The following is a 21,888-nucleotide window of genomic DNA, read 5'->3' on the forward strand; positions in this document are numbered from 1 at the left end:
TGCATGCTGTGTAGCATGTGTGTGTTTGTACAGGGGAAGTCTCTCTCATTCTTTTTGTACCGCTGTTTTCATTTTTGGGATTTTGAATCTCATAGCTGGGATTAAACTCAGTGTTCCTCTCTGGGATACTGTCATAGCATCCATCTGTGTTTTTGTTTTCCCCCAAACATATCCATCGCATTGTTTTCTTTAGTGCACGCAACTCTGTGTTAGTACATCCATGCAAGTGCGTTTTGTGAGTTGCCACTCATTCTTTAGTTTGGATCATGGGTTAGATCAATCATCTGCCATTTACTGAACTAAAAAGCTGGTGTTGGCTGATGCCGCATGAACAGGTTTGTAAAACAGTGCTTCAATATTTTAAATATTTGATTTATAAACAGTTTTTCTATACATGGAACTATTGATGTAACTCAGCTTTATATCTCAATTCAAAATGACAGTTTTAATGTACACTAAAAGGTTTTCTTCACTCTTTCTCCCGCTCAGCTCCTAAAAAGGGTCCCAACGGGCTGGCTCTGCCCAACGACTACTGTGACTTCTGTCTGGGAGACTCCACTATGAACCAGAAGACCGGCCAATCAGAGGGGCTGGTGTCCTGCTCAGACTGTGGACGCTCAGGTACTCTCGTCCTGTTCATTTCACCACTAAGCACCTCTTAGTTACTGTTGCCATGCCTTTTCTCTCATGGCATGGTTTTTTGTATCTTCCTTGACAATGTTTCTCCCCCCCCCCCTGCAGGCCACCCAACATGCCTGCAGTTCACCCCCGTGATGATGGCTGCAGTGAAGACCTACCGCTGGCAGTGCATCGAGTGCAAGTGCTGCAACGTCTGCGGCACCTCGGAGAACGACGTGAGACCCATTATCTGTTGTTGCTGACTATATACTGATTAAGTATACACTAACTTTTTTTGTAATTTCTCTTCTTGGAAAATTGGAATCCCAATGTATATTCATAATAAAATGTTGACAATTAAATAACCTAGATGTTCTCAAAAACTGAATGAATGAATCATTATAAGGGTTCAAAGAGTGAACCAAGAAGGCTGGTTCTCACCTATCAAAACAAAAGCCCTAGACATGTTTCTGAACAACTGTGACATCTGAAGATGGAGAGATGTGAAACTTTTTCCTCTTGTCCAATCAGTGGACTCAACATGATGTTGTGTGTTTTCAGGACCAGCTGCTGTTCTGTGATGACTGTGACCGAGGTTACCACATGTACTGTCTAAGCCCTCCCATGACTGAACCACCAGAGGGTAAGCTCACACTGCACACTGCTAAAGTTAACAAGATCAACCTTCAAAAGCTGCGAACATCTTTTGTTTGGTATGGCTACTCATTCTTAATTTGTTGCCATTTAGCCTTTCTAAACAACATTTTCACTACAGTCAAAAAATGTTTCGCTCCTCTTTAGAGAGCTCTTTTTGAGTAATATTTTGCAGTTATAAAAATAAAATACATTTTATACATCACTAGTATTTTATACCCCTATGATTTCCTGAGCCTGGCCTCATTTGTGTGTGTGTGTGTGTGTGTGTGCGTACACAGGGAGCTGGAGCTGCCACCTGTGCCTGGTCCTGCTGAAGGACAAAGCCTCCATATACCAGCAGAACCAGGGCTCCGGCCCCGAGTGACATCATATCAACAAGCCCCGCCCCTGATGGAAACGTCAGACCTCTTCTCAGTCCGGAGCTCCGGGAAATGTCCAGATGTAGCTGAGCAGATCGCAGATCAGCTTTAGAAGTCTTAATATCTTCAGTGGGGGGTCAAACTATAACTACCAGTCTGCCTGCAGAGCCCGTGGCTCCCGTCAAACACATATTGTGCGTATAAATACAATATAGACACACACACTCTCCTGGACTGTTACACACACTAGATACAGAGACAGAAGGCATGCAGTAACCATAGTAACTGCTGTCTCCATGGAAGCTCCCAGGAGCAAACGGATTAGCATCACAGCTAATTATCTGCACCCTCTCACGCTCAAAGACACAGAGGTGACTGTCGAGACAACACGTTTCTTTTTCTGCCAAATTATCTATTTTGTACTCCCTTAATGTGGGAGAAAGAATAAAAACACCACATATACAGATGAGGAACATAATTATTATTACTATTGTTATTGTTCTGGTTACTAGTTGACTTTTTTAGTGGCATTTGTCTGTGTACTTTTGTCTGATCCATCAATCTTTTTAAGAGGTTTCCCTGAGGGGAGCCGGTCAGTGCCAAGGTCCACCCTCACATGAAACACGCGACAAAGACACACGGAGCTTATCATAATCACTTTAACCATCTTTGTTTCATTTTGAATCGGTGGGACAAAGATGGTAACAAAAAGTCTTAATTTCTTTGCCAACGAAACCATTGGCTTTGACTCGTTAAGCTGTTGGCACAACTCTTTGGCCTTGCAATTTTAGGGTTGCACCAAAATCACCCTCTCATCTCTGATGCTGTTACTGGATTGATCAGTTACTTCAACCAAACACTATACGACATACTGTAAGTTGAATATTTCGTAAAATACCGGTCTTCAATTTAGTTTCGAGCTAACATTCTCTTATTTTGAAAAACCTGACCGTCAGCTGATGCTGTTTTTATGGGGGGAAACTGACCAATACATGAGATTTGTAATCATCAGGTGCATCCTTTTCTATCACTTGTTTCGTGCTTTAAAAAACAGTTTGGCAGTGACATCACATGTCATTTTTAAACAGCTGCTGTCAAACCCATGACACACATAATCATTTACAAACTGTAGCTGCTTTTATCGTTTGTCACACAGGCAGATTTGCATGCATATTGCACCTGTATGAATGCACACACTCACACCACAAGTGTTTTCTTTTTCGTTGTAGGTTTTTTTTTTTTACATTTTATATTACCTGATATTCCATTGGTACTGGGAGTTTTTCTAGTAGAATTTTGTAAAGTCTATGGTATAGCAAACACTTCAAGTATATAGCTCCTATTGCATTCTATGTACTGTATTGACTTTTTCTATTTTTGTTATGACTGTGACATGTTTGAATTTATTTGATTATTCTGATATGTCAGACCTCCATTTTGAGTATTTGTAAAATGATGTACTTTGTTGTACTATTTTTATTTTTTCATTTCTTTGGTATCAAAGCCGATTTAGCCTGACTGAAATAAAAATCACTTTGAATAACGTGTCCATTGCAATTGATTTAACCACATCATTTTCACAGTTGTCCTTGCAGGTGTTTAAATATAGGGCCAGTTTCTGAAGGGGGCGCTCTGTTTGTGTCTCTACCAAGATCACTGAAGAAAGTGTCAAATGCGCACACTAAGTGACTAAATGTAACCCAAAATAAGTGTTTGGAGAAACATCTTCACTGTTGGTACAAAACAAAGTCCAAGAGTGCTTTTATACCAAGAGAAAATACTCTTGAAGAGATTGAGGTTATATTAGAAACTGTAATGTTTACAATCAGTGTGTTATATGTAATGACCGTCCATTATGTGTCCATGAGTTGGACCCTCGGACAGCTCGCTCCGTGGAGCCTGTTCAGAGCTGTCCCTGGTGCTGAAGAGCTGCAGCTCCATGTGACCCTGAACTACAGTCACTTGGTTTGTTCAAGGTCACATGTCATGCTTTTCCGGTTATTACCCGTCCCCTTGTGTGTTATGAAGGTTTTTATGCATGTAAACGGTCTGCAGAGTCAAAACCCCTCAAAGTACACTCTGTAGCGAGCAAAACTCTTACACAGAAAATACCTCCCCAAAACGCCTCGTTGGTGAAACGTCATCATCCATTTGATTCTTCCGGGTACGAGATTACGTAAGCACGTACCCGGAACTAAATGAACCAATCCGTGGAGCCGTTACGTTACGTCCGCGGAGCCGTTACGTTAAACCCCCGCTGATTGGTCCAAATTGACCAATCCACGGACTTCCTCACACACACTCAGTGCATGCAGCTCTGCTGATTTCTCCTCCCTGGCTGCAGGCTGATAACAGACAGTTGGGATCGCGGCAAAATTCTCTCTGCAGACCCATTCTCCCAGCGTTTATCAACCTTTTTCTTACTCAATATCAAGCCACACTTTTTGTGTGTGCTCAGGATGAGTTTGGCTGTGTTTCGCTGTCGCTAAACAAGGAAACAACACCTCCACGGAGCTCAGCGCGATTCAAAACGTCCCGACCAATCAGAGCACACTGTGCTCACAGGGAGGGTGGGGGCTGGAGCTATTGGCGCTACAACGAGCCGTTAAAGGCAGAGAGTGAAATTCAGTGAATACACGTAGTTTACAGAGATGCTGTATGAGAAACCAATGTGAGTTTGGAAAATTGCACAATAAACTATTCTAGTAGACCTCAACAATGGAATTATGATCAGTGGAAATGGCCATGACATGTGTCCTTTAACATGGTACACCATTACCTGCAGAACCTATCCATACAGCATGCTTTCAGTTCCCATTAATACTACTGGAACGTAAGTAATAGGCACAATATGTAACAAAGGAAGCTGCTTGAGACCGAGCTCTATCTGTCCACGATATCTAAAGTGAGTATGATTGAGTCAATGCTATAGAATTAAGGACTTGTTAAATAAAAATGGCACAGTTTTTCATTTAACATTTTAACTATAGGTCAGAGTTTGAATGCATCCTTCTCCACTGGTATCACTCAATCACACCTTGCTGGGAAAATGTTGAATGAAGGAAGGAGAAGCCTCACAGAACAACAACATGTTTTATTTCACTCAACAGCACACACACTCAAAGACTTTCTCCAGACACAGACATTCAAAAACACCTTGTAGCATAAAGTCGCTTTTGTTCCAGCATAAAAACACAAATTATATGCTGAGAAGCTTTGAGGACAAAGAGAGAGGGGGGGGGCAAAGACAACAGTGGCTTAGTGCAATTATCTGGAGCGTGATGATCAGCCATATGCTACGCTGAGTACAAATACGGCCACAAAGGCGTGATGAAAACATAGAATAAGTTCATGCACTGAGAAGCCACTATATAAGCTTACATGTGTCATCATATGAGGTTACTTGTGGCAGTCGTTGAGTATTAATAAGTAAACTAGCACACTTTGGGGTTTCTCACACTATTCTTGGTGTCAGAATAAATGCAATACATTAGTTTTGAGTAGTGCATAATGCATTTGGGTCTGGGCCGCAGGTGCTCGGTACAAAACTGTAAAATACTCAGTTATCAAAGGTAAACATGTCGCCTTCAGGAAGCCGGTGTCATAGTAACGCTGCTTAAACATGTACAGCCACCGCAAAGTGAAAAAAAAATTCGCCCAACTCTACATTGATGAAGAATGGCAGCAAGTGAAGCTGGAAAACAAGTTGGACCAATTGTGTGTGCGTCCTTTGTGTGGCTGTGCGGGGGGGTGTAAGAGGAGTTCCTCTACAGCCTCTCGAAGCCCACGGAGCAGAGGAGGAAGAGGACGTACAGCAGAATGAGACAGAAGCCCAGCCGGCGGTCCAACTTCCAGCCGTTCAGATGGACACACAGGACCTGAGGAGGGACGACCGGAGAGACAGACAGGTTCATGTCACTGCACTGCACTAAATATATATTATAATCACAATTTAATTCCCAGAACATAACAAAAACTAAGACAAGAGCGCTCGGGCAGGAAAGATTACAAAATCAAAATCATAATGTTATGTTTATGGCAAACATGTTAGAAAATTCATCCTAAGCTCCTATAATAAGTCTATAATAAACAGTGCAGGCAAACCCTTAAGGACATGAATGTCCCGATTCTGTGTCTACAGTATATTTCTATATATTGTTGTAGCAAAGTGAGACTGTATATTGTAGAGTACTCAATGTATTCAATATTTCGTTATATTGTGTATTATTTAGATACTCTTGGGATATATGTATTTTCTATTGTGAATTTGTATATACTTCTTGCTACTTGTAATTTTTAATTTACATTTTTATTTTTGCTATTTATACTTGCAGCTAATATTAATTGGGAAATTTGTATTTGTTTTTTATTGTATCTTTTAAACATGTTTTACTCCTGTAATGCTTGATACTGCTGCTGGAACTAAACTATACTAAACTAAATAAAGTATCTATCTATTTATTAACAACATGAAACCACAATTGAAAGTAATTTTTTAACTGACTAAAATTGCATCAAATCCAGTGTTATTTCTCGTTATGCTGATTAAGATAAGATAAGATCTTTAATTTGTCATTGTACAAGTACAACGAAATTATAATAATAGGTTAATTATTGCAGATTATGAAAAAATGTTTTAGTTTACAGATAAAAATTCTGAATAATAAATTAATATTTGGCTGTAATGCTCAGGACTGAAGTTGTATGAAGGATTTGAAAGTGGAAAATAAAACTATAAAACATCATGTAATGGCTTTTTATTTTACGTGGGCAGTTTTGTCCACTAACGACATCAGAGCAACCTTTTCAACACGAGGCACGACGAGGGTCAAATGAATGAATTTGAAGGTAACTCACAGTGAGCACGACTGAGGCCAGCAGCAGGATCACTGAGTACACCAGGCCTCTGCTGTTGATCGTCACCTAAAAAACAGAGATGACAAATTATTACCTTGTTTGTAAATCTCAGCAAGATAAATCCCTATATATCGGTCCATCAAGAAGGTCGAGATGTTTCTAAGATAATGGTCCAGTCAGCTGTATGAGATATGAGGTAGAGAGACTGCTGGAGTTACCACTGATCCGTAGCTGACGATGAGAGTCCTCAGCGCCCAGGGGAAGCCCAGGCCCAGCAGCACATCGAAGATGTTACTGCCAATCGAGTTGGACACGGCCATGTCGCCCATCCCTGCAATTTTTGAGATACACACAATGTAAAATGATATTAAAATATCTAGTGCTAAGCACGGTTGTTATAGTAAACCAAAACAAAAATAAGCTGTAAAAGATATATTGTTGTAAACTGTAATAAAAACAATACCACTGCCAAAAAAGGAGCAGCATTCATGTTTGGACTCTTTTTGTGTCATTGATCAGAAATTGTACAGGCTTTAAATTCCAGGAGATGGCGCTGAACTGCAAGTTCTTCACTATTAATCCCTTGTGTTTTTACAAATAGGTAAGAAGGACATTATTTAAATATTGTCTTACATAAACTGTTCACATCTCAATATAAAACATAATAACTTAAGAAGTAATGATGCAGTGAGATATAGGGTCTTGTCACACGGCACAAGCTTTTAAGCTACTGTTGCATTTGTAAAAGATGGATCATTTTGTTTCAATAAATATATCTTACTTGATTTTAGAAAACACATTCACATTGGAAAATCACCAACTAACCTCCGAAAACAGAATTATTTCTGGCATCTTTTGTAACACAACATTTCCTTATTATGGTAAAATGTAGTTTATACGTTTTTCCAGTATATTACAAGATATAATTTATCTAAATATATCTTCTTATTTCAAGAAATCTTACAGAGCTAAAAACATCTTGTTTTCATTTTACTTGTTTTTGGAGCAGCCTTTTTCCCAGCGCTCAGGGTGGAGGCATTAAAATGACATGACATCCAGTCCGGTGCTTCAGTTTTCAGTCTAAAATGAACATGCAAAACCATTCAACACACACACACACACACACACACACACACACACACACACACACACACACACACACACACACACACACCTTGTCGGGCGACGATGAGGCTGGCCAGGCAGTCAGGGACGCTGGTGCCGGCGGCCAGGAAAGTGATGCCCATGAGGACTTCTGGGATTCCAAGTGTGTTGCTGATTATGGTCATCTACACAAAGACACAAGGGAATGAGGCAGTGCAAGTGTGTGTGAGTGTGTGCATGTGCATGTGTGCGTGTGTGTGTGTGTGTGTGTGTGTGTGTGTGTGTGTGTGTGTGTGTGTGTGTGTGTGTGTGTGTGTGTGTGTGTGTGTGTGTGTGTGTGTGTGTGTGGTTGCATTCGTTACCATCCAGACCATGAGGTAGGAGTAGAGCGCGATCCAGAGCGTGGAGGACAGGAAGCTGAGCAGGTACCAGCGCTCCCAGCGCGGCAGGCTGCAGTCGGGGATGGTGAAGTAGAGCAGGACGCTGAGGGGCCAGGAGAGGAGCCACCTCAGCCGCAGACACACACCCTCTGAGGAGATGATGGAAACACACACACACAAGTTTCCCACAGGGATCATTACAGATTTATCTAAAATCCTAAATTATTGATGCGGCACGGCCAATGAATCTCAGTATCATCACTTCTTAATTAGCTCCATTAGCAATGAGTCCATCTAAAGACACTGAAAAACAGGGAGGAGAGAGCTTGTGTTTTACAGTAGCCTCGATGAATCTATCGGTGACAAACTCTACTTGTTGCTAGAGTTGTTACAACTGGGGAGAGCTTATTAGATATTTGAACACATACAAAGGTAGTGTTTCTTTTGCTATTGACTTGATTGAAATTTGCAGAAAATGTATTTTATTTGCTAATTGGACTAGCAAATGTTGAAAATAAGTTCAAGGAGTCCAAAAAATATAACAGTGAAGTCATTAATAACGTTAATTCAACATTCAACACGGGAGGCATGTGGCGCAGTTGATAGAGCCTTGGTGCTGGGATCAGGGGCTCACAGGTTCAAACCCCACTGCAGTCAGCATGTCGTTGTGTCCCTGAGACACTTCACCCCAAATTGCTCCTGTGGGGATTGCCCTCAGTATTGAGTATATTAGTCGCTTTGGATAAAAGCGTCTAACAAGTGACATGTAATGTAATCTGTCGTTGAGTTAATTTGCACAATCTTCATGTTTTTTCATAAAAGGGAGTTTCTACAAGTCAGTCTCACTTCATTCATATTAAATAAGACTTATGCAACAGGTCGACTTCAGTACAGCAACTTTGACTTCAACTGAAATCAAGCATAAACATATTATTGAAACAGATTTATTTTACTATAACCCATACAGTCTTTTCTTTCTCAAGAGGATATCAATGAAATCTCTGCTCTCTCCACACTCACTTGGCACAACGAAGGGTTTTAGAGGAGCGTCCTCCTCCTCCTCTCCTTCCTCCTGCCCTTCCTCCTCCTCCTCCTCCTCTTCCTCTTCGTCTTTGGGCTGCGCTCCTCCACCCGTCTCCCCCTCCGTCTCTTTACCTCTCTCCCCTTCCAGCGGCTGCCTGTCCCCCTCAGTCGCCGCCCCGTTCTCTCTCCCCCACGCCCCGTTAGCACCCAGACCTTCCTCCCCTGACGCCCCCCCCTCCACTGAGCCCCCCCGGGCCTGAATCAGCCTCTGCCTCTGTGGGGGGGAGGTAGAAAAGTCAGAAGGAAATAAATGGAGAGGACGTGAGAAACAAGCTTCATGTGACTGTGGCTAACATCGTGATGAGATCAGGCACGTCCTCACATTCACCAGAGGGGGTTTGGAAAGCATTGATCGGGGGGGGGCATGCTACAGCACAGGGGGGCAGCAGAGGAAGTCACACTTTAATTTGTTACTGGAAATGGCAAGCACACATGCAGGAGCCCCGAGAGACACAAAGCCAATTTAAAGATTGAGTTCTCGTCGGCTGTTGTGTCTGGGATAATATCAGGCATTAGGTCTGTGACAGCAAACAGGAAGTTGTTTGATACGAACATCTACCTTACCAGCTTTCTGTCTACCAGGACAAAAACTGTGCTTTGAGAAGTGACATGATATTAATAACAATCCTTACAATCCTTATTTAAAACGATAAACCGTTACCTTATCCAAAACGATAAACTGGTACTGGATGTGTATTTTGCTAAATGTGTAATGTCTAGTTTTATCTTAAATATATGTATGCATGCTTCTTGAATGATGCTAAGCTATCTTTGGCCCTTTACTTGCTGTAACACATGGACCTTTCCCCTCTGTGGGACCAGGTTTTCTGGTTCTGATCAAATTTAACATGGCAACTAAAAACACAACGTCAAAACATTCTCGCTGAGGCCGGTGCTTTTTATGGAAAGTATCACACAATTTCTAATTCTATCTGTTAAATAGAGTCAGATAGTTTAGAAAAATTAGATGTTTTCCACTTATTGTCAACATAATGAACACTATTATTTCAGAAACACACTTTTCTTCATGTTATTTACATATTACAGGCATTACCTAAAACTGTTCGGGGGGATTATGCTACACCTTGTGATGCTGCAGAGACTCTAGTTTTAAATGTTGCAACACAAACTGAGGAGCAGAATTACGAGTAGCTGGTGCAACTCAGTTGAGCTACATTTTAAGGATCCTTCCTTACATTTACGCAAATGTTATCAATATGAGCCTCTTTCCTGAAAAGTGCCATAATGTTTTTTTTTTTATGATGCACACGCTCATTTAAATACCCACCAACCGATCCGAATAGAACCCGGGGAACCTGCATTAATGTGGGGGGTGCGAGGGCGTGCGGTTTACCTCGCTGATGACCATGCGTCCTGCCATGCCCAGGCGGGTGAAGGGGGGGAAATGTGGGGTGATGAGAAGGCGGAGGCTTGCCTCTGAGAAGGAGAGCTGGTGGGGGTGCAGGTTCAGCAGCTCGTCCACCATCACCACCCCGGGGTCCTGGCCGGCCGCCACACAGGAATCTGGGAGAGTGGGGGGAGAGGTACGGAGTTTAGAGGGAGACATCAGTGGAGAGGAGAGGATGATGTAACCTAATGCACCGATAGGCACAGGCTGGTCTGAGTTGAAGCACTGCCAGGCCTCGGTTATCGACGGTCGGGATGACTGCCCGTCCGCCGTTCCTAGGCCTACCAGCTCGACGTTTGGTTGGCGACATTCGTTTCGCAAGTTGGTCTTGCACCATTTCTTGCTACTCACAGGGGAGGCCACGTGAAGGCTGTCGTCGACTTAGGACCAGAGATGCGGGCATGGCTACACGACACCGAGTTGGACCTCTGACATTACACGAAAGAAGAAGGCACAGGCTTTTCATGTTTCGGCCATTTTGGAAAGGGTGTGAGGTTTTCATTTTATTTTGGAAGTTCAACCTCAGCTCCTATACTAAATCTATTTAAACGGTTTAGCCAACATATAGAAACTAAGACCCTTGATGACATTAATGTGATGGAAAACAATTAAAACCACATTGTTGACCCCAAGTCTATTGCAGCATAAATCAAGCATTCTGTTCAATCAGACTTCACTGCGGCCCTGGCTTCAGAAGTTTACATTTTCTCTAATTTTTTCCTTGAGATTGAGCCATTTTTCTTATGTTTGCACACTGAGTGAAACTATAGTGGCAAACACTTGCTATTTTCCTGGTCTCCTACACAAAACAATAGAAATGAATTAAAATCAATGATGATGCTAATCATTGACACATCTTAGACGGTGTCAAAACTCCCTAGCATTTAATATACAGAAAATAATTACCTTTTTGTTTCTATAACTGCAGTAGGTTGGGGTTAAAAGGGTTAAAATCCAGAAAATATGAATATATATGTGGTAGTCATGAACACTAGGACTTAAGTTCATTAAAAGACAGTAGTCTTGGAAGTGGAAAATATTCTTAATAAATGCTTTTATGGCAGTGGTGCACATAAATGCATCCTCTAATGACAAGTGCAACTCTTTGAAAGGGATTAATGAGACAGATGGTAAATGAAAGACAACAAGAGAAAGAGGACAAAGAGAGAAAAATCTTGTCGAAGTGGTCCAGTTCTATTTCAGCGTGCTGGAAATCCAGAGGGGAACAGAAATGGGTTTGACGTGCAGCCTGAAGTGTGTCAGTAGGCCTGGTGAACGCCGCTCAGAGAGAGATGGAGACATTCTGATGGGATGGATGTTCACGTGCACACGTACAAACACGAGCTCCTTCACCTGGCTTCAGTGGCACCATGTCGTTGTCGCAGTCTCCGAGGTTACCGACAGTCGCCCCCCGCCGCAGGCTGCTGAGACACGGCTGACCCCCCCGGCTGCAGCGTCTCTCCACCCAGCTGCACAGACAACTGTTGAACCTACACACACACACACACACACACACACACACACACACACACACACACACACACACACACACACACACACACACACACACACACACACACACACACACACAGATGGTGTGTCTTTAGTGGAAAAGAACATGTATAATACCAGCAGGATGGAAATGTGAGAGGTAGAGACTCACTTCATGATGACTATGTAGACTCCATACATGGACATCAGGATGATGGTCTCCCACCTGAAAAGTAGATACAAATATACAAAATGCATCACAGTGACAGTCAGCTATCCAGCACACTTATATAATATCACACAACTGAGGCTGCTGACTTGTAAAAAAACTAAAATCACAGACTCACCACATGACCTTTTCATCGTAGATCACCTGCAAGAAAGAAATACCTTAATTACACCTTTACATGTCTTAGCAAAGGAACATTGCATTGATAAGCTAACATGATCCGATATTACAAATAATACCAGTATAAGCTTATCAGACTTGCAGGAAAATGAATGAATATTGGCCTAAAATAATCAAAAATGCATTAATCATGTAGGAAGTTAGTAGTGTCTCTCTACAGTTAATAACAATATAACGTAGTTTTTGGTCTTGTGACTGCAGGAGGTTAAAGTAAACTTCCCTAGGTTACAAACGTGAACCTTTTTCTCATGTTTTTAACCAACACACTCTCATACGATCCTACACACTCTCCATAAAAAGGAAAAAAAGGTTATCTCTGGAGTATTTCTCACCAGGATAAGCACCAATATGGACAGGATGTAGAAGAAAGCATCCCGAAACAAAGGCCACCAGCTCAGAGTGATGGGCTGGAAACAGAGGACACACATTTCCATCCATCAAGCAAATGGTGTAAGAAAAAAGCCTTTATTAGCTAAAAAGATATGATATTTGTCATCCTTTTGGCTGTACCTGTCCAGCGAAGATGCCACAGAGGCCGATGATGACGAGGATGTTAAAGACAGCTGAGCCCACGATAGTTCCCACACCCACGTCTCCTTTTGTAATAAACACCCCTGAACAAACAAGTAGAACAAGCTATAAATCATCAGTGAAACATTTCAAATGAAATGCGACAACTGTAAGAAATTATGTATATCCCTCCATAAATGTGTACAAAGTTAGAGATTGAAAATAAATATTGCATTGCCAGTTCATAACCACAGGGGCCGGGCAGATATATTTTATCTTGGGAATCTTGTGTGGAATATTCACTGCAATATTGCCTAAATTCACCTTTATGCATGCCACCCTAAAAATGAAATAGATTAGGGAATATGTACGTGAATGTCCTTAAGCCACATGGACTACCAAGCAGTGTTCATTTATACACAACAATACCTCTGTTTCTGTTTAAATAAACTGTATTGTATTGGCAGATAAATCCTTAACAGTGTTTTAGTTTCTAACATTTCCAAAACATTAATATTGTTGTGCTGTAAAAGCATGAAACGTGCTGCTAGAGGATGAATTATTGTCCTTATTTGTGAATGTATTGTTATTTTAAACAAGCATAATGTGTGATAATTGTGCAGTATTCTGTGTTTGAAAAAGTTTGAGAGTCTGGTGTGAGCATTTATATCCTGGACCAGAACAATTTCCAAAAGAAATTAAGAAATAAATGTGTGCAATAGTTCTCAAACACTTTGATCAACAGTCCTTTTGTTGAAATGTCACCCAAAAAAACATAATCTTATCGATACCAATGTCTTTTCTTAAAATGTCTGTGTTTTTTTTACTAAAAAACTACATTTGGATTATTACACCCTGGCCTAAGTCTACATTTACTGAAACCATAATGATTGTGGAGAAAAACCCTTGAAAACACAGGATAATTGAAGTGATTTGCAGGTGAACTGCATCAAGCAATTAAGACGGCTCTTTGTTCAAGTCTAATTAACTCTTGAAATCAGCGCCTAAACCAAAGACTCCTCACGAGTCCTGATCAGGTGGAGATGCATGATTGTGGGTAATTGTAGCTCTGATGGAGCAATCACTGGGATAACCCATTAGAGAGATTAATTAATTAACGATTGTCATACTGACCAATCAGAGAGGTGAAGAGCTCGGGGGCGGAGCTTCCAGCTGCCATGAAAGTTGCCCCGGCAACATCCTGGCTGAGCTGAAGGTTCTGGAGTTTAAACACAAGGGCAGTAAGAAAAATAACAGTTTAAATGTTAGGAGTTAAAAATAACAAAGACATTATTAACTATCTGATTGTAGACTTTTGTTTTCTAGCTCAAAACCTTAATTATATGGCTTACAATTGATTATGTAGTGATCAAATATGTCGTAAATTCATACCTCTGATATTTTTTCCAGTGATGGCACAAAGTAAACCTCACACACGATGGCCAGCGCATAAAACATGTACATAGCCTGAGAAACAAAGGAAAGACGTTAATGGCCACATGGATCATGTAAGCGTGTCTTAGTCAAAGAATAAATGTAAACAAATGTATGTTGTATGAATGTTACAGTCATTGACTATCCCAGAGTAAGCTGTATAATTACATTTCAACAGCCATCCCCTGGGCAGATAAATCCCAAAAAGTAATCTCATCAAATGTTAAAACTCAGACATGATAAACCTTGCCGTTTCCATTTAAAAACAGTATATTATGAGAAGTTTAGTTCTTTTTTTAAATAGTCACATGACTGGTTATTTCTGTCAGTGATAAAACATTCTGATAGACCTTTAGTGATGGAAATGAGGTTTTCCTCATTTAAAATGTTCTCTTTCGTGCAGAGCTGATACTCACACAGAGAACATGGAGGAGCACCGCTCCCTGTCTCCTCTGCTGCAGACTGAAGATGTCTTCAGGAAAATCACTGATGGCTGGAGAAGAGGTGGAGAGAGAGAGAGTAACTTAATGATGTACAAAAGGAGGAATATCCCTACATGCAGCATTTATAAAAATTCCCAAGTTCCAGCCTCTAAAGTTTGAAGATGTGTTGCTATTATGTCTCCCCAGTGGCCATCTATCACTTTTAAGGTCGTTTTTTTTTTTTTTAAATGTAACTTTTTAAATAGGTATAACTTGGCAATGCACTTTAGGGAGTTGTTGCAGCCCTCGACCTCTGAGAGGGGCCTCAGGGGTTTAAAGGAGGCTGCAAACTAAAGGCGATCATTGTCTCGCTATTTTTTGAAAAACAGAAGTGAAAGGAGAGGGTGAGAGGAGTACAACTGAACAAGACAATATTAGGCAACAAAAATGTTTAACTTTCATGATCTTAAAACTCACTGAGGTTTCTATTTGCAGACGACTCAGACTGGACAACACCATGGCAGCGCCCTTTCTATCACAAGGTAGCCATGCCCTAAACAAACCCTGCTTCATAGCCTGATTTACTCATAATGGGACCATTGTTTATAAAATAAACATCATACTGTATTTAATATGACTTGACACTAGTTTTATTGAGACCATAAAGGCATAACGAAAATGTTTACTGAGTTGATAAATCATGTGAGAAGCTCAGGACAAAACAAACAATGTGCTGACTGCCTCTGGCTTCAAGAAAAAATGATTGCCAGTTTTAATAGATTAATGGAGGATGGAGAAAAAATAATCAGCAGCTTAATCAACCAATAAAATAATTATAATTTGAAGTTCTTCACTGAACTACAGCTGCAACTAACAATTATTTGTAATAGTTGTATTTTATTTTACGTGTGTTTGTTCTACACAATTTCAGAACCTAGCAAAAAATATCCTTCTATTTATAAGTCCAAAGTGATATCTTTAAACATCTTTGTTTTGTCTGACCGTAATCCAAAGATATTGAGTTTTTACACGACATAAAATAGGGAAAAGCAGCAAAAGCCCACATTAAAGAGGCTGAAAAGAGCATTTTCGACCAACTTTGTATGAAAGATTACTTGAAAGATTTATACATTATCAAATTGGTTGCCGATTCTTCGTCATTCGTCTAATTAATTAGTCAACTAATATTTGCAGCTCTACCCTGAACCTCCAGTCACTTGTGTGTACATGTGTGAAAAGTGGGTGTGTGTATATATGACTTTGTTGGATGTGTGCCAGTTTGTATCCCCTAGCAACAAGGTCTGAGAACGCCTCGAGGTTAAAGTGGTGCCACAGTCATGTGACGACACCAGTTCAGTTTCATTGCCATTTACCTTGATCTTGTGACTTCACACTGTCCTTCATGCCACTTACACCCAGATTTCTGAACTGACATTATCTTTCAGCTCTTTAAATAAAGCCAGAGATTTTAAAAGGACATCTTTCAGATGCATCTTAGTTTGCTGCGTTAGACGATGCATCAAACCCTCCTCTTACAACCTTTGAGGCAGTGATTTGCTAGACTGCACATATGCCACGACTCACTGCGCAATAATAAAAAAGAAGCTTTCATTAAGAGGCAGCCCAAAACAACAATAACTTGGAAAGCAGCCTCCCGAGTGACAATCTGATTTATTTGTGCCACAGGATTTACAAAACCTCCTCTGAAGATAAAGGAATCAAATGTGAGTGAAACAAGTGTGACTAAAGTGGAGGAGATAGAGGACGGTAACATGCATCATGTGCAGGAATTGACACACATGGTGAGATATTATGACAACCTGTCACATTCTTGTCTTTGGACACAGATTACAGAGAATATTTGTATCACAAGGAACAAGATGGTGCTCTTGAAAATAACAATATGGCAATGAGGAAAACATGTCTTAGAGGCTTTATAGTTAATCTTTACTGTATTAGAGCTCAGTATTTCTCTGTGATTACAAAATCTCTGTATCTCACATGATCCAACTGTAAGATGCTGCCACTGTTTATCTCTCAGCCAAACAGAACAAGCGATGAGAGGCTACCGATCAGCAGGTCATTACGACAGGGCAGCACTTTGAACAGCTCCAGATGCATACGCCATCCAACCCCTAATTCAGCATTCAGTTTCCTAGCAACCGGGTACTCCTCAAAGGCCTAACTGTGTTTAAACATCTAAATGTGCGGAGTTTGAAGACATGGAGGATGAGGTAGAGCGGAGACGAAGAACGATACACGGAGAAGATTTAAATCAAATAAAATAACAAGAGAAGGGACAGTAAGCTGACACTGACACTGACACACACCCACACTCTTGCGCACACACACTCACGCACGTACGCACGCACGAAAATAAATCTCAGTACACCGTCGCCGTGATAAGTATGTTTAATTAATTGTGTTAATATGCCTAGATTGTCTACTCTCAAAGGCATGTATTATATTATTGAGTCAATAATATAATACATTAACCGTGCTTTAACTGAACCTCATCATGACACAAGAGAGGACGACAGAATTGTAATTTCCCGTGTTCAGTGAATGCAACAGAGGCAAGACACCAGACCAACCAGAGTTGAATGGAAATAAACATCTGTCTTATTGGCTGACAGGTACCTATCCTGTGAGCTGTGACAATGTTTAAAATAAACTGTCAGTCAGACTTCCATTTTTGAAGATGGACATAAGAAAACATTTTCTTAAAAAATACGCCAATTCTCAAGTGGTGGCTCACACAACAACCCCAGAGCCACCACTTGAGCCAGGTAAACAAGGTATGTAAATGTCAGTAAACTTCCAAGTTATGCGAACATGTAAGCAAAGCATAAATTACAGCTACGTTGACGTTACTTTGAATCGCGGGGGTAAGCTAAACCGTTAGCAAGTAGCTATAGCTAGCCAGATATATTAAATAAACACTTTGTCATACAATCTAAATGTAATGTTTTTTAGCGTTACCTGGTAATTTCAAAGAAAGCTCTCTGGGAAATGTTGACTTACTGTTCGACATGAAGCTAGAAGCTACCTTACAGTACACAGTTGATCCGGAGTCCTGTCAGTTAAAGTGTTTCATAGTTAGCTTAGCTAAGCATCAATCTAGCACTAAAATATATGTTTGTGCAGTATTCTGTGAAAAAGTCAGCTGAAATGGTGGCATAGTTGCCACTGCTTTACATGTCAACAGCATCTTTGAACGTATTTACAGCAGTAAATGTGGCTGTTTGGCCACTGACGTTGCCATAACAACACCTGAATTTAAATGTGCAACCTTTTTTTGAGACAGATTTTTGTAAGAAATTATAATTCTTCTGAATGATATTCCTATTGACAGCTAGTTTCTATGTGAACATTATGAGATGGACAGCCAGAGAGACCAAATGAAAAACAGTTATGAAATACTATATGACAAAACAAGAATACAGTTTAAGTGATTTGTAAAATATCCATACCGAAAAATCTGTTTACAGTTCTGTTTCATATGGGTGTTGAGAGATGTATCCATAGATCTCTTAATTTTGCTCTCAATGTGCACCAGATTGATGCTTTTAACCTCAATATTTAAAAAAAAAATCTTCCCGGGGGAGCATGCCCCCGGACCCCCCTAGAGGAAGTGAGGACCCCCCAGGTTAGGTCCATGGTGTTTACATGCTTATTTATACAATATGTGTGCTTATGCTAACATCATAAGACAAAAGTTGGTTCCGTGTTGTGTTTAGTGAGAACGCGCTAGAGTGAGGGGGGCCCCCAAGCCAAAGGCTCGCGAGCCATATATGGCTCTTCCGGTGATGGCATAGGTCTCACCCAGCCACTCGACCGGCCGACCCTACACACACACACACACACACACACACACACACACACACACACACACACACACACACACACACACACACACACACACACACACACACACACACACACACACAGGTATTACTAAGATCATTACAGTGTTTACTCAACACCCTTAATAGTGACTGTTTTTTCTTTTTTTTAAAGATAAGTAAATTATCGCTCTTTTGTCATAGGTTACACACCACTGTATCCAAAAACAAACATGATATGTAATAATAATATGTCTCACCAGATTTAGTAATAATCTCAGTCTGATTGCTCTCTTCTTCTTGCTGGGTGAGCTCTCTCTTGGAGATGTCATGATCCACAGTGGGTGCATGAGAACCTACAAAGAGGGATTAACATATTAACACATAATAGTACTCTAATATACCTGATTGTAAGTTTACCCAACTTTAAGATATTTATTTTACTCTCACTGCATTTACTACAATCTAACATGTTTATAATGTGATTTGAATGATTTAAGATAATACAAGGAACGGATGAGTTATAGTTGAGGTATATGAAATTACGACATTTTGATGTAAAAAGCACCTGTAACATGAATGAGGTTAAAGATCCAGGCGGCTGCGAGCAGACCGACCCCACAGACGCAGAGCCGCGGGAGGAGCCGCGTCTGCCTCGGTCTGCGCGGAGCCTTCATCCCGCTCTCCGATCAGAACATCCCGCCTCACACAGCCTCCGGTTCCCGTCCTGCACACTGGATCAAACTGGCCTGTTGATATTTGTTTCTCCCGATTTATCGTTTTTCAGCTATCACTGTACGGGTTTGATGGGTATGGCCTGTGTTCAGCATCACGAGTCAGCAGCAGCGCAGCATCCGCACCCCCCAGCTCCAATCAGCAGACACACAAAGAGTCAGGAGCCAGAGCAGATATCACAACATCCCTGGGTTCAGACCGTCCTCCCGTCCCTCCTGCTGCCCTACATCTGAGCCCCTGTTTATGCTCCGTGCGTGAGGGAGGGAGGGGGGGGGGGGGAGTGCTCTCCTCAAACCACCAGGGAACGCCTTCTGCTGGGAGGGGCGACTGGACTCTCTTTTTACAGGAGCATGCGATTAAAAAATGTGAATGGTGCTTTGCAATATTTATAATGCTGTAGTGGAACTGGGAGAATGACCTGGTAATAGTAAACGTGATAGGAGAATCTGTTAGTGTTTCAAATGAGGAATGGTTGTAATATGTTTGGGTCCCTGAATGTTTGTTACATCTTTAAAAATGACTCACTAATTACACCTTTTGTTTACTATTAGAATAGGCATGTTTCCAAGATATCCGGATATGATAAAATACCATACAGGGATCATTTGTAAGAATAAGAATAAAGATTACAAAATAATCTCACACTATGGCTACTTCAAGCCAAATAGTTTGCAAAGAACAAAAATAACTTCACCTGAATTTATAAAACCCTTGAAGAATGACTTTTAAACTTTAAAATAATATTGTAAATATGTACACGTGTTTAGGGGCTACAAACTTCCACGTCTGTCAGTCATTGTTGGATGCATTGCGTAATGAAATACCCCTCATTTTAGTGTTATATCACTTTTATTCTAGTTGTGTAATTCTAATTTACAGTAGAATAATCCAATTATAGACTTGGTCTAAAAGATTATTTTCAAAGCTGAAAATCTGAGTTTTTGCCGTGCAATGAGAGCTATGAAATATCACATGAAAGGTCAGAAGTGAAGTTTGTCAGATATGAAATTGATCTTATGATTTAAATGTCATCCTTGTAAATCAAAGTGTTTCTGTCACAATCATCTCTTTGTTACCACCCGGCCTCCTAATGAGTGATGGGCCTATTGTCGGACTGAAGCTAGTTCCTAGAAATTCAGTTTGTGGAGGAAAGTTCTCACAAAGTAACTAAGAGCTCCTCTCTTGTCTTCCTTTTGTTCAAGTGTTTATTGAATGCTCACATGGTCATATGTATATGTGATGGCTGCTGGAACCGTTTTTCCATACTGGGCACAAAGAGATCCTTTGTAAACCTATTTTTATGTAAGTAAAAAGTGCTACTTCCGTGCAAAAATACTTCATAAATTCAGCAGCCTGAGTTAGAAACCAAACCTTCAAATAATCGATAAATTAAATAGTTTTCATTGGTTAACATTTTGTCTGATGTGACGAAGTGATTTCTCAAAAAACATGAGTTAACATGGTTAAAGCAACATCTTTTTTCAATGTCAACTTAATATTTAATCTTCTTCAAAACCAATTGGATTAACAGAAAGCAAGAAACTACAATTGTTCATTTACATTTTTAAATAAGTGATGTTGATAGATATCTGTTCCAATTCCCACATTTCCAAGCCCTGTTAAATTTGACTTTTACTGTTATCATTTCTAGAATTTAACCTAACAACACAAAATGCCGGTGGTTCACAGAAATTAAATATTTAAAATAATCCCCTCAGCTTCCATAAAGCACAAACAAGAAAAATGGAGATTAGGTGTTTATAAGAGTGTTGAGATCAAATTGGAGGCAAGGCCCCATAATGCACACTGTAGTACGGCTGGAGCATCAGGCGAGTGCCGCTCCACAGGGTGTTGATGGAGAAAAAGTTCCCTCTAAAGCTTCCTGAAGCCACAAAACCCAGAACAATGAGGAAGAAGATGAAGAGCAGAAATAATCCAGCTCTTTGGACGGCTGTCTCCAAGGTCCCCGCCCACCTTAGACAAGGAGAAACCAGAGGGACGAGGATTCATGAGCAAAGAGCGAGAAACATGACGCAGAGCTGCTCTATGATGAAGAAGTGATTTACCTTTTGGTCTGATGCTCTTCTGGGAGACTCAGAGGTTTCAGCGGTTCCTCAGCCTCACATTCCTCCTGCACACACACACACACACACACACACACACACACACACACACACACACACACACACACACACACACACACACACACACACACACACACACACACACACACACACACACACACACACACAACACACACACACACGCACACACAGACAGTCATCATTTCCCCCATTTCTACATCTGGGTTTTGTACTGGCACACTCTAGTGGTCACTATATAGTATATGCCAGGGGTACTCAAACTTTTTTGTTAAAGGTCCACTTGTGAATTTTATACAAGGTCAATGGTCCGGATCAATACCAGTAGTCCCCCCCCCCCTCGCATGGGGCCCCCTTGAGGGGGTTTCCCAACATGTCGTTGCAGTAAATTAAAGGGTGTTTCATGTTGTCGTTGCTATTGACCTTCTTAATCTTTTTTATTTTGAAATTGTTACGTTTATTCACACACACACA

The 21,888-nt window shown here is 40.8% G+C and overlaps 2 protein-coding genes across 2 annotated transcripts; one reads left to right on the forward strand and one right to left on the reverse strand.

Annotated features, from left to right (window-relative positions):
• Window positions 1–455: 455 nt before the first annotated feature.
• LOC104947026 (zinc finger protein ubi-d4 B-like) lies at window positions 456–3,171 on the forward strand (the record flags this gene model as incomplete). The annotated part of the gene is made up of 4 exons (XM_010772954.1): window positions 456–621; window positions 742–854; window positions 1,180–1,261; window positions 1,554–3,171. Coding segments are annotated over 4 exons (447 nt in total), but the record flags the coding sequence as incomplete, so codon positions are not given.
• A 1,537-nt stretch (window positions 3,172–4,708) lies between these two features.
• Window positions 4,709–19,557, reverse strand: slc24a6a (solute carrier family 24 member 6a). Its single transcript, XM_010772955.1, has 17 exons — window positions 19,146–19,557; window positions 18,838–18,933; window positions 14,727–14,803; window positions 14,269–14,343; window positions 14,011–14,095; window positions 12,877–12,980; window positions 12,699–12,773; window positions 12,305–12,330; window positions 12,130–12,183; window positions 11,820–11,956; window positions 10,413–10,582; window positions 8,996–9,272; window positions 7,958–8,124; window positions 7,666–7,780; window positions 6,710–6,822; window positions 6,492–6,557; window positions 4,709–5,512 (listed from the first exon to the last, which is right to left on the reverse strand). The coding sequence occupies exons 1-17, from the start codon at window positions 19,252–19,254 to the stop codon at window positions 5,402–5,404; spliced, it is 1,857 nt and encodes a 618-aa protein (XP_010771257.1). The 5' UTR covers window positions 19,255–19,557; the 3' UTR covers window positions 4,709–5,401.
• Window positions 19,558–21,888: the final 2,331 nt, after the last annotated feature.

Source organism: Notothenia coriiceps, unplaced genomic scaffold, assembly GCF_000735185.1.
Source record: "Notothenia coriiceps isolate Sejong01 unplaced genomic scaffold, NC01 NC01_scaffold00011850, whole genome shotgun sequence".
NCBI lineage: Eukaryota > Metazoa > Chordata > Actinopteri > Perciformes > Nototheniidae > Notothenia > Notothenia coriiceps.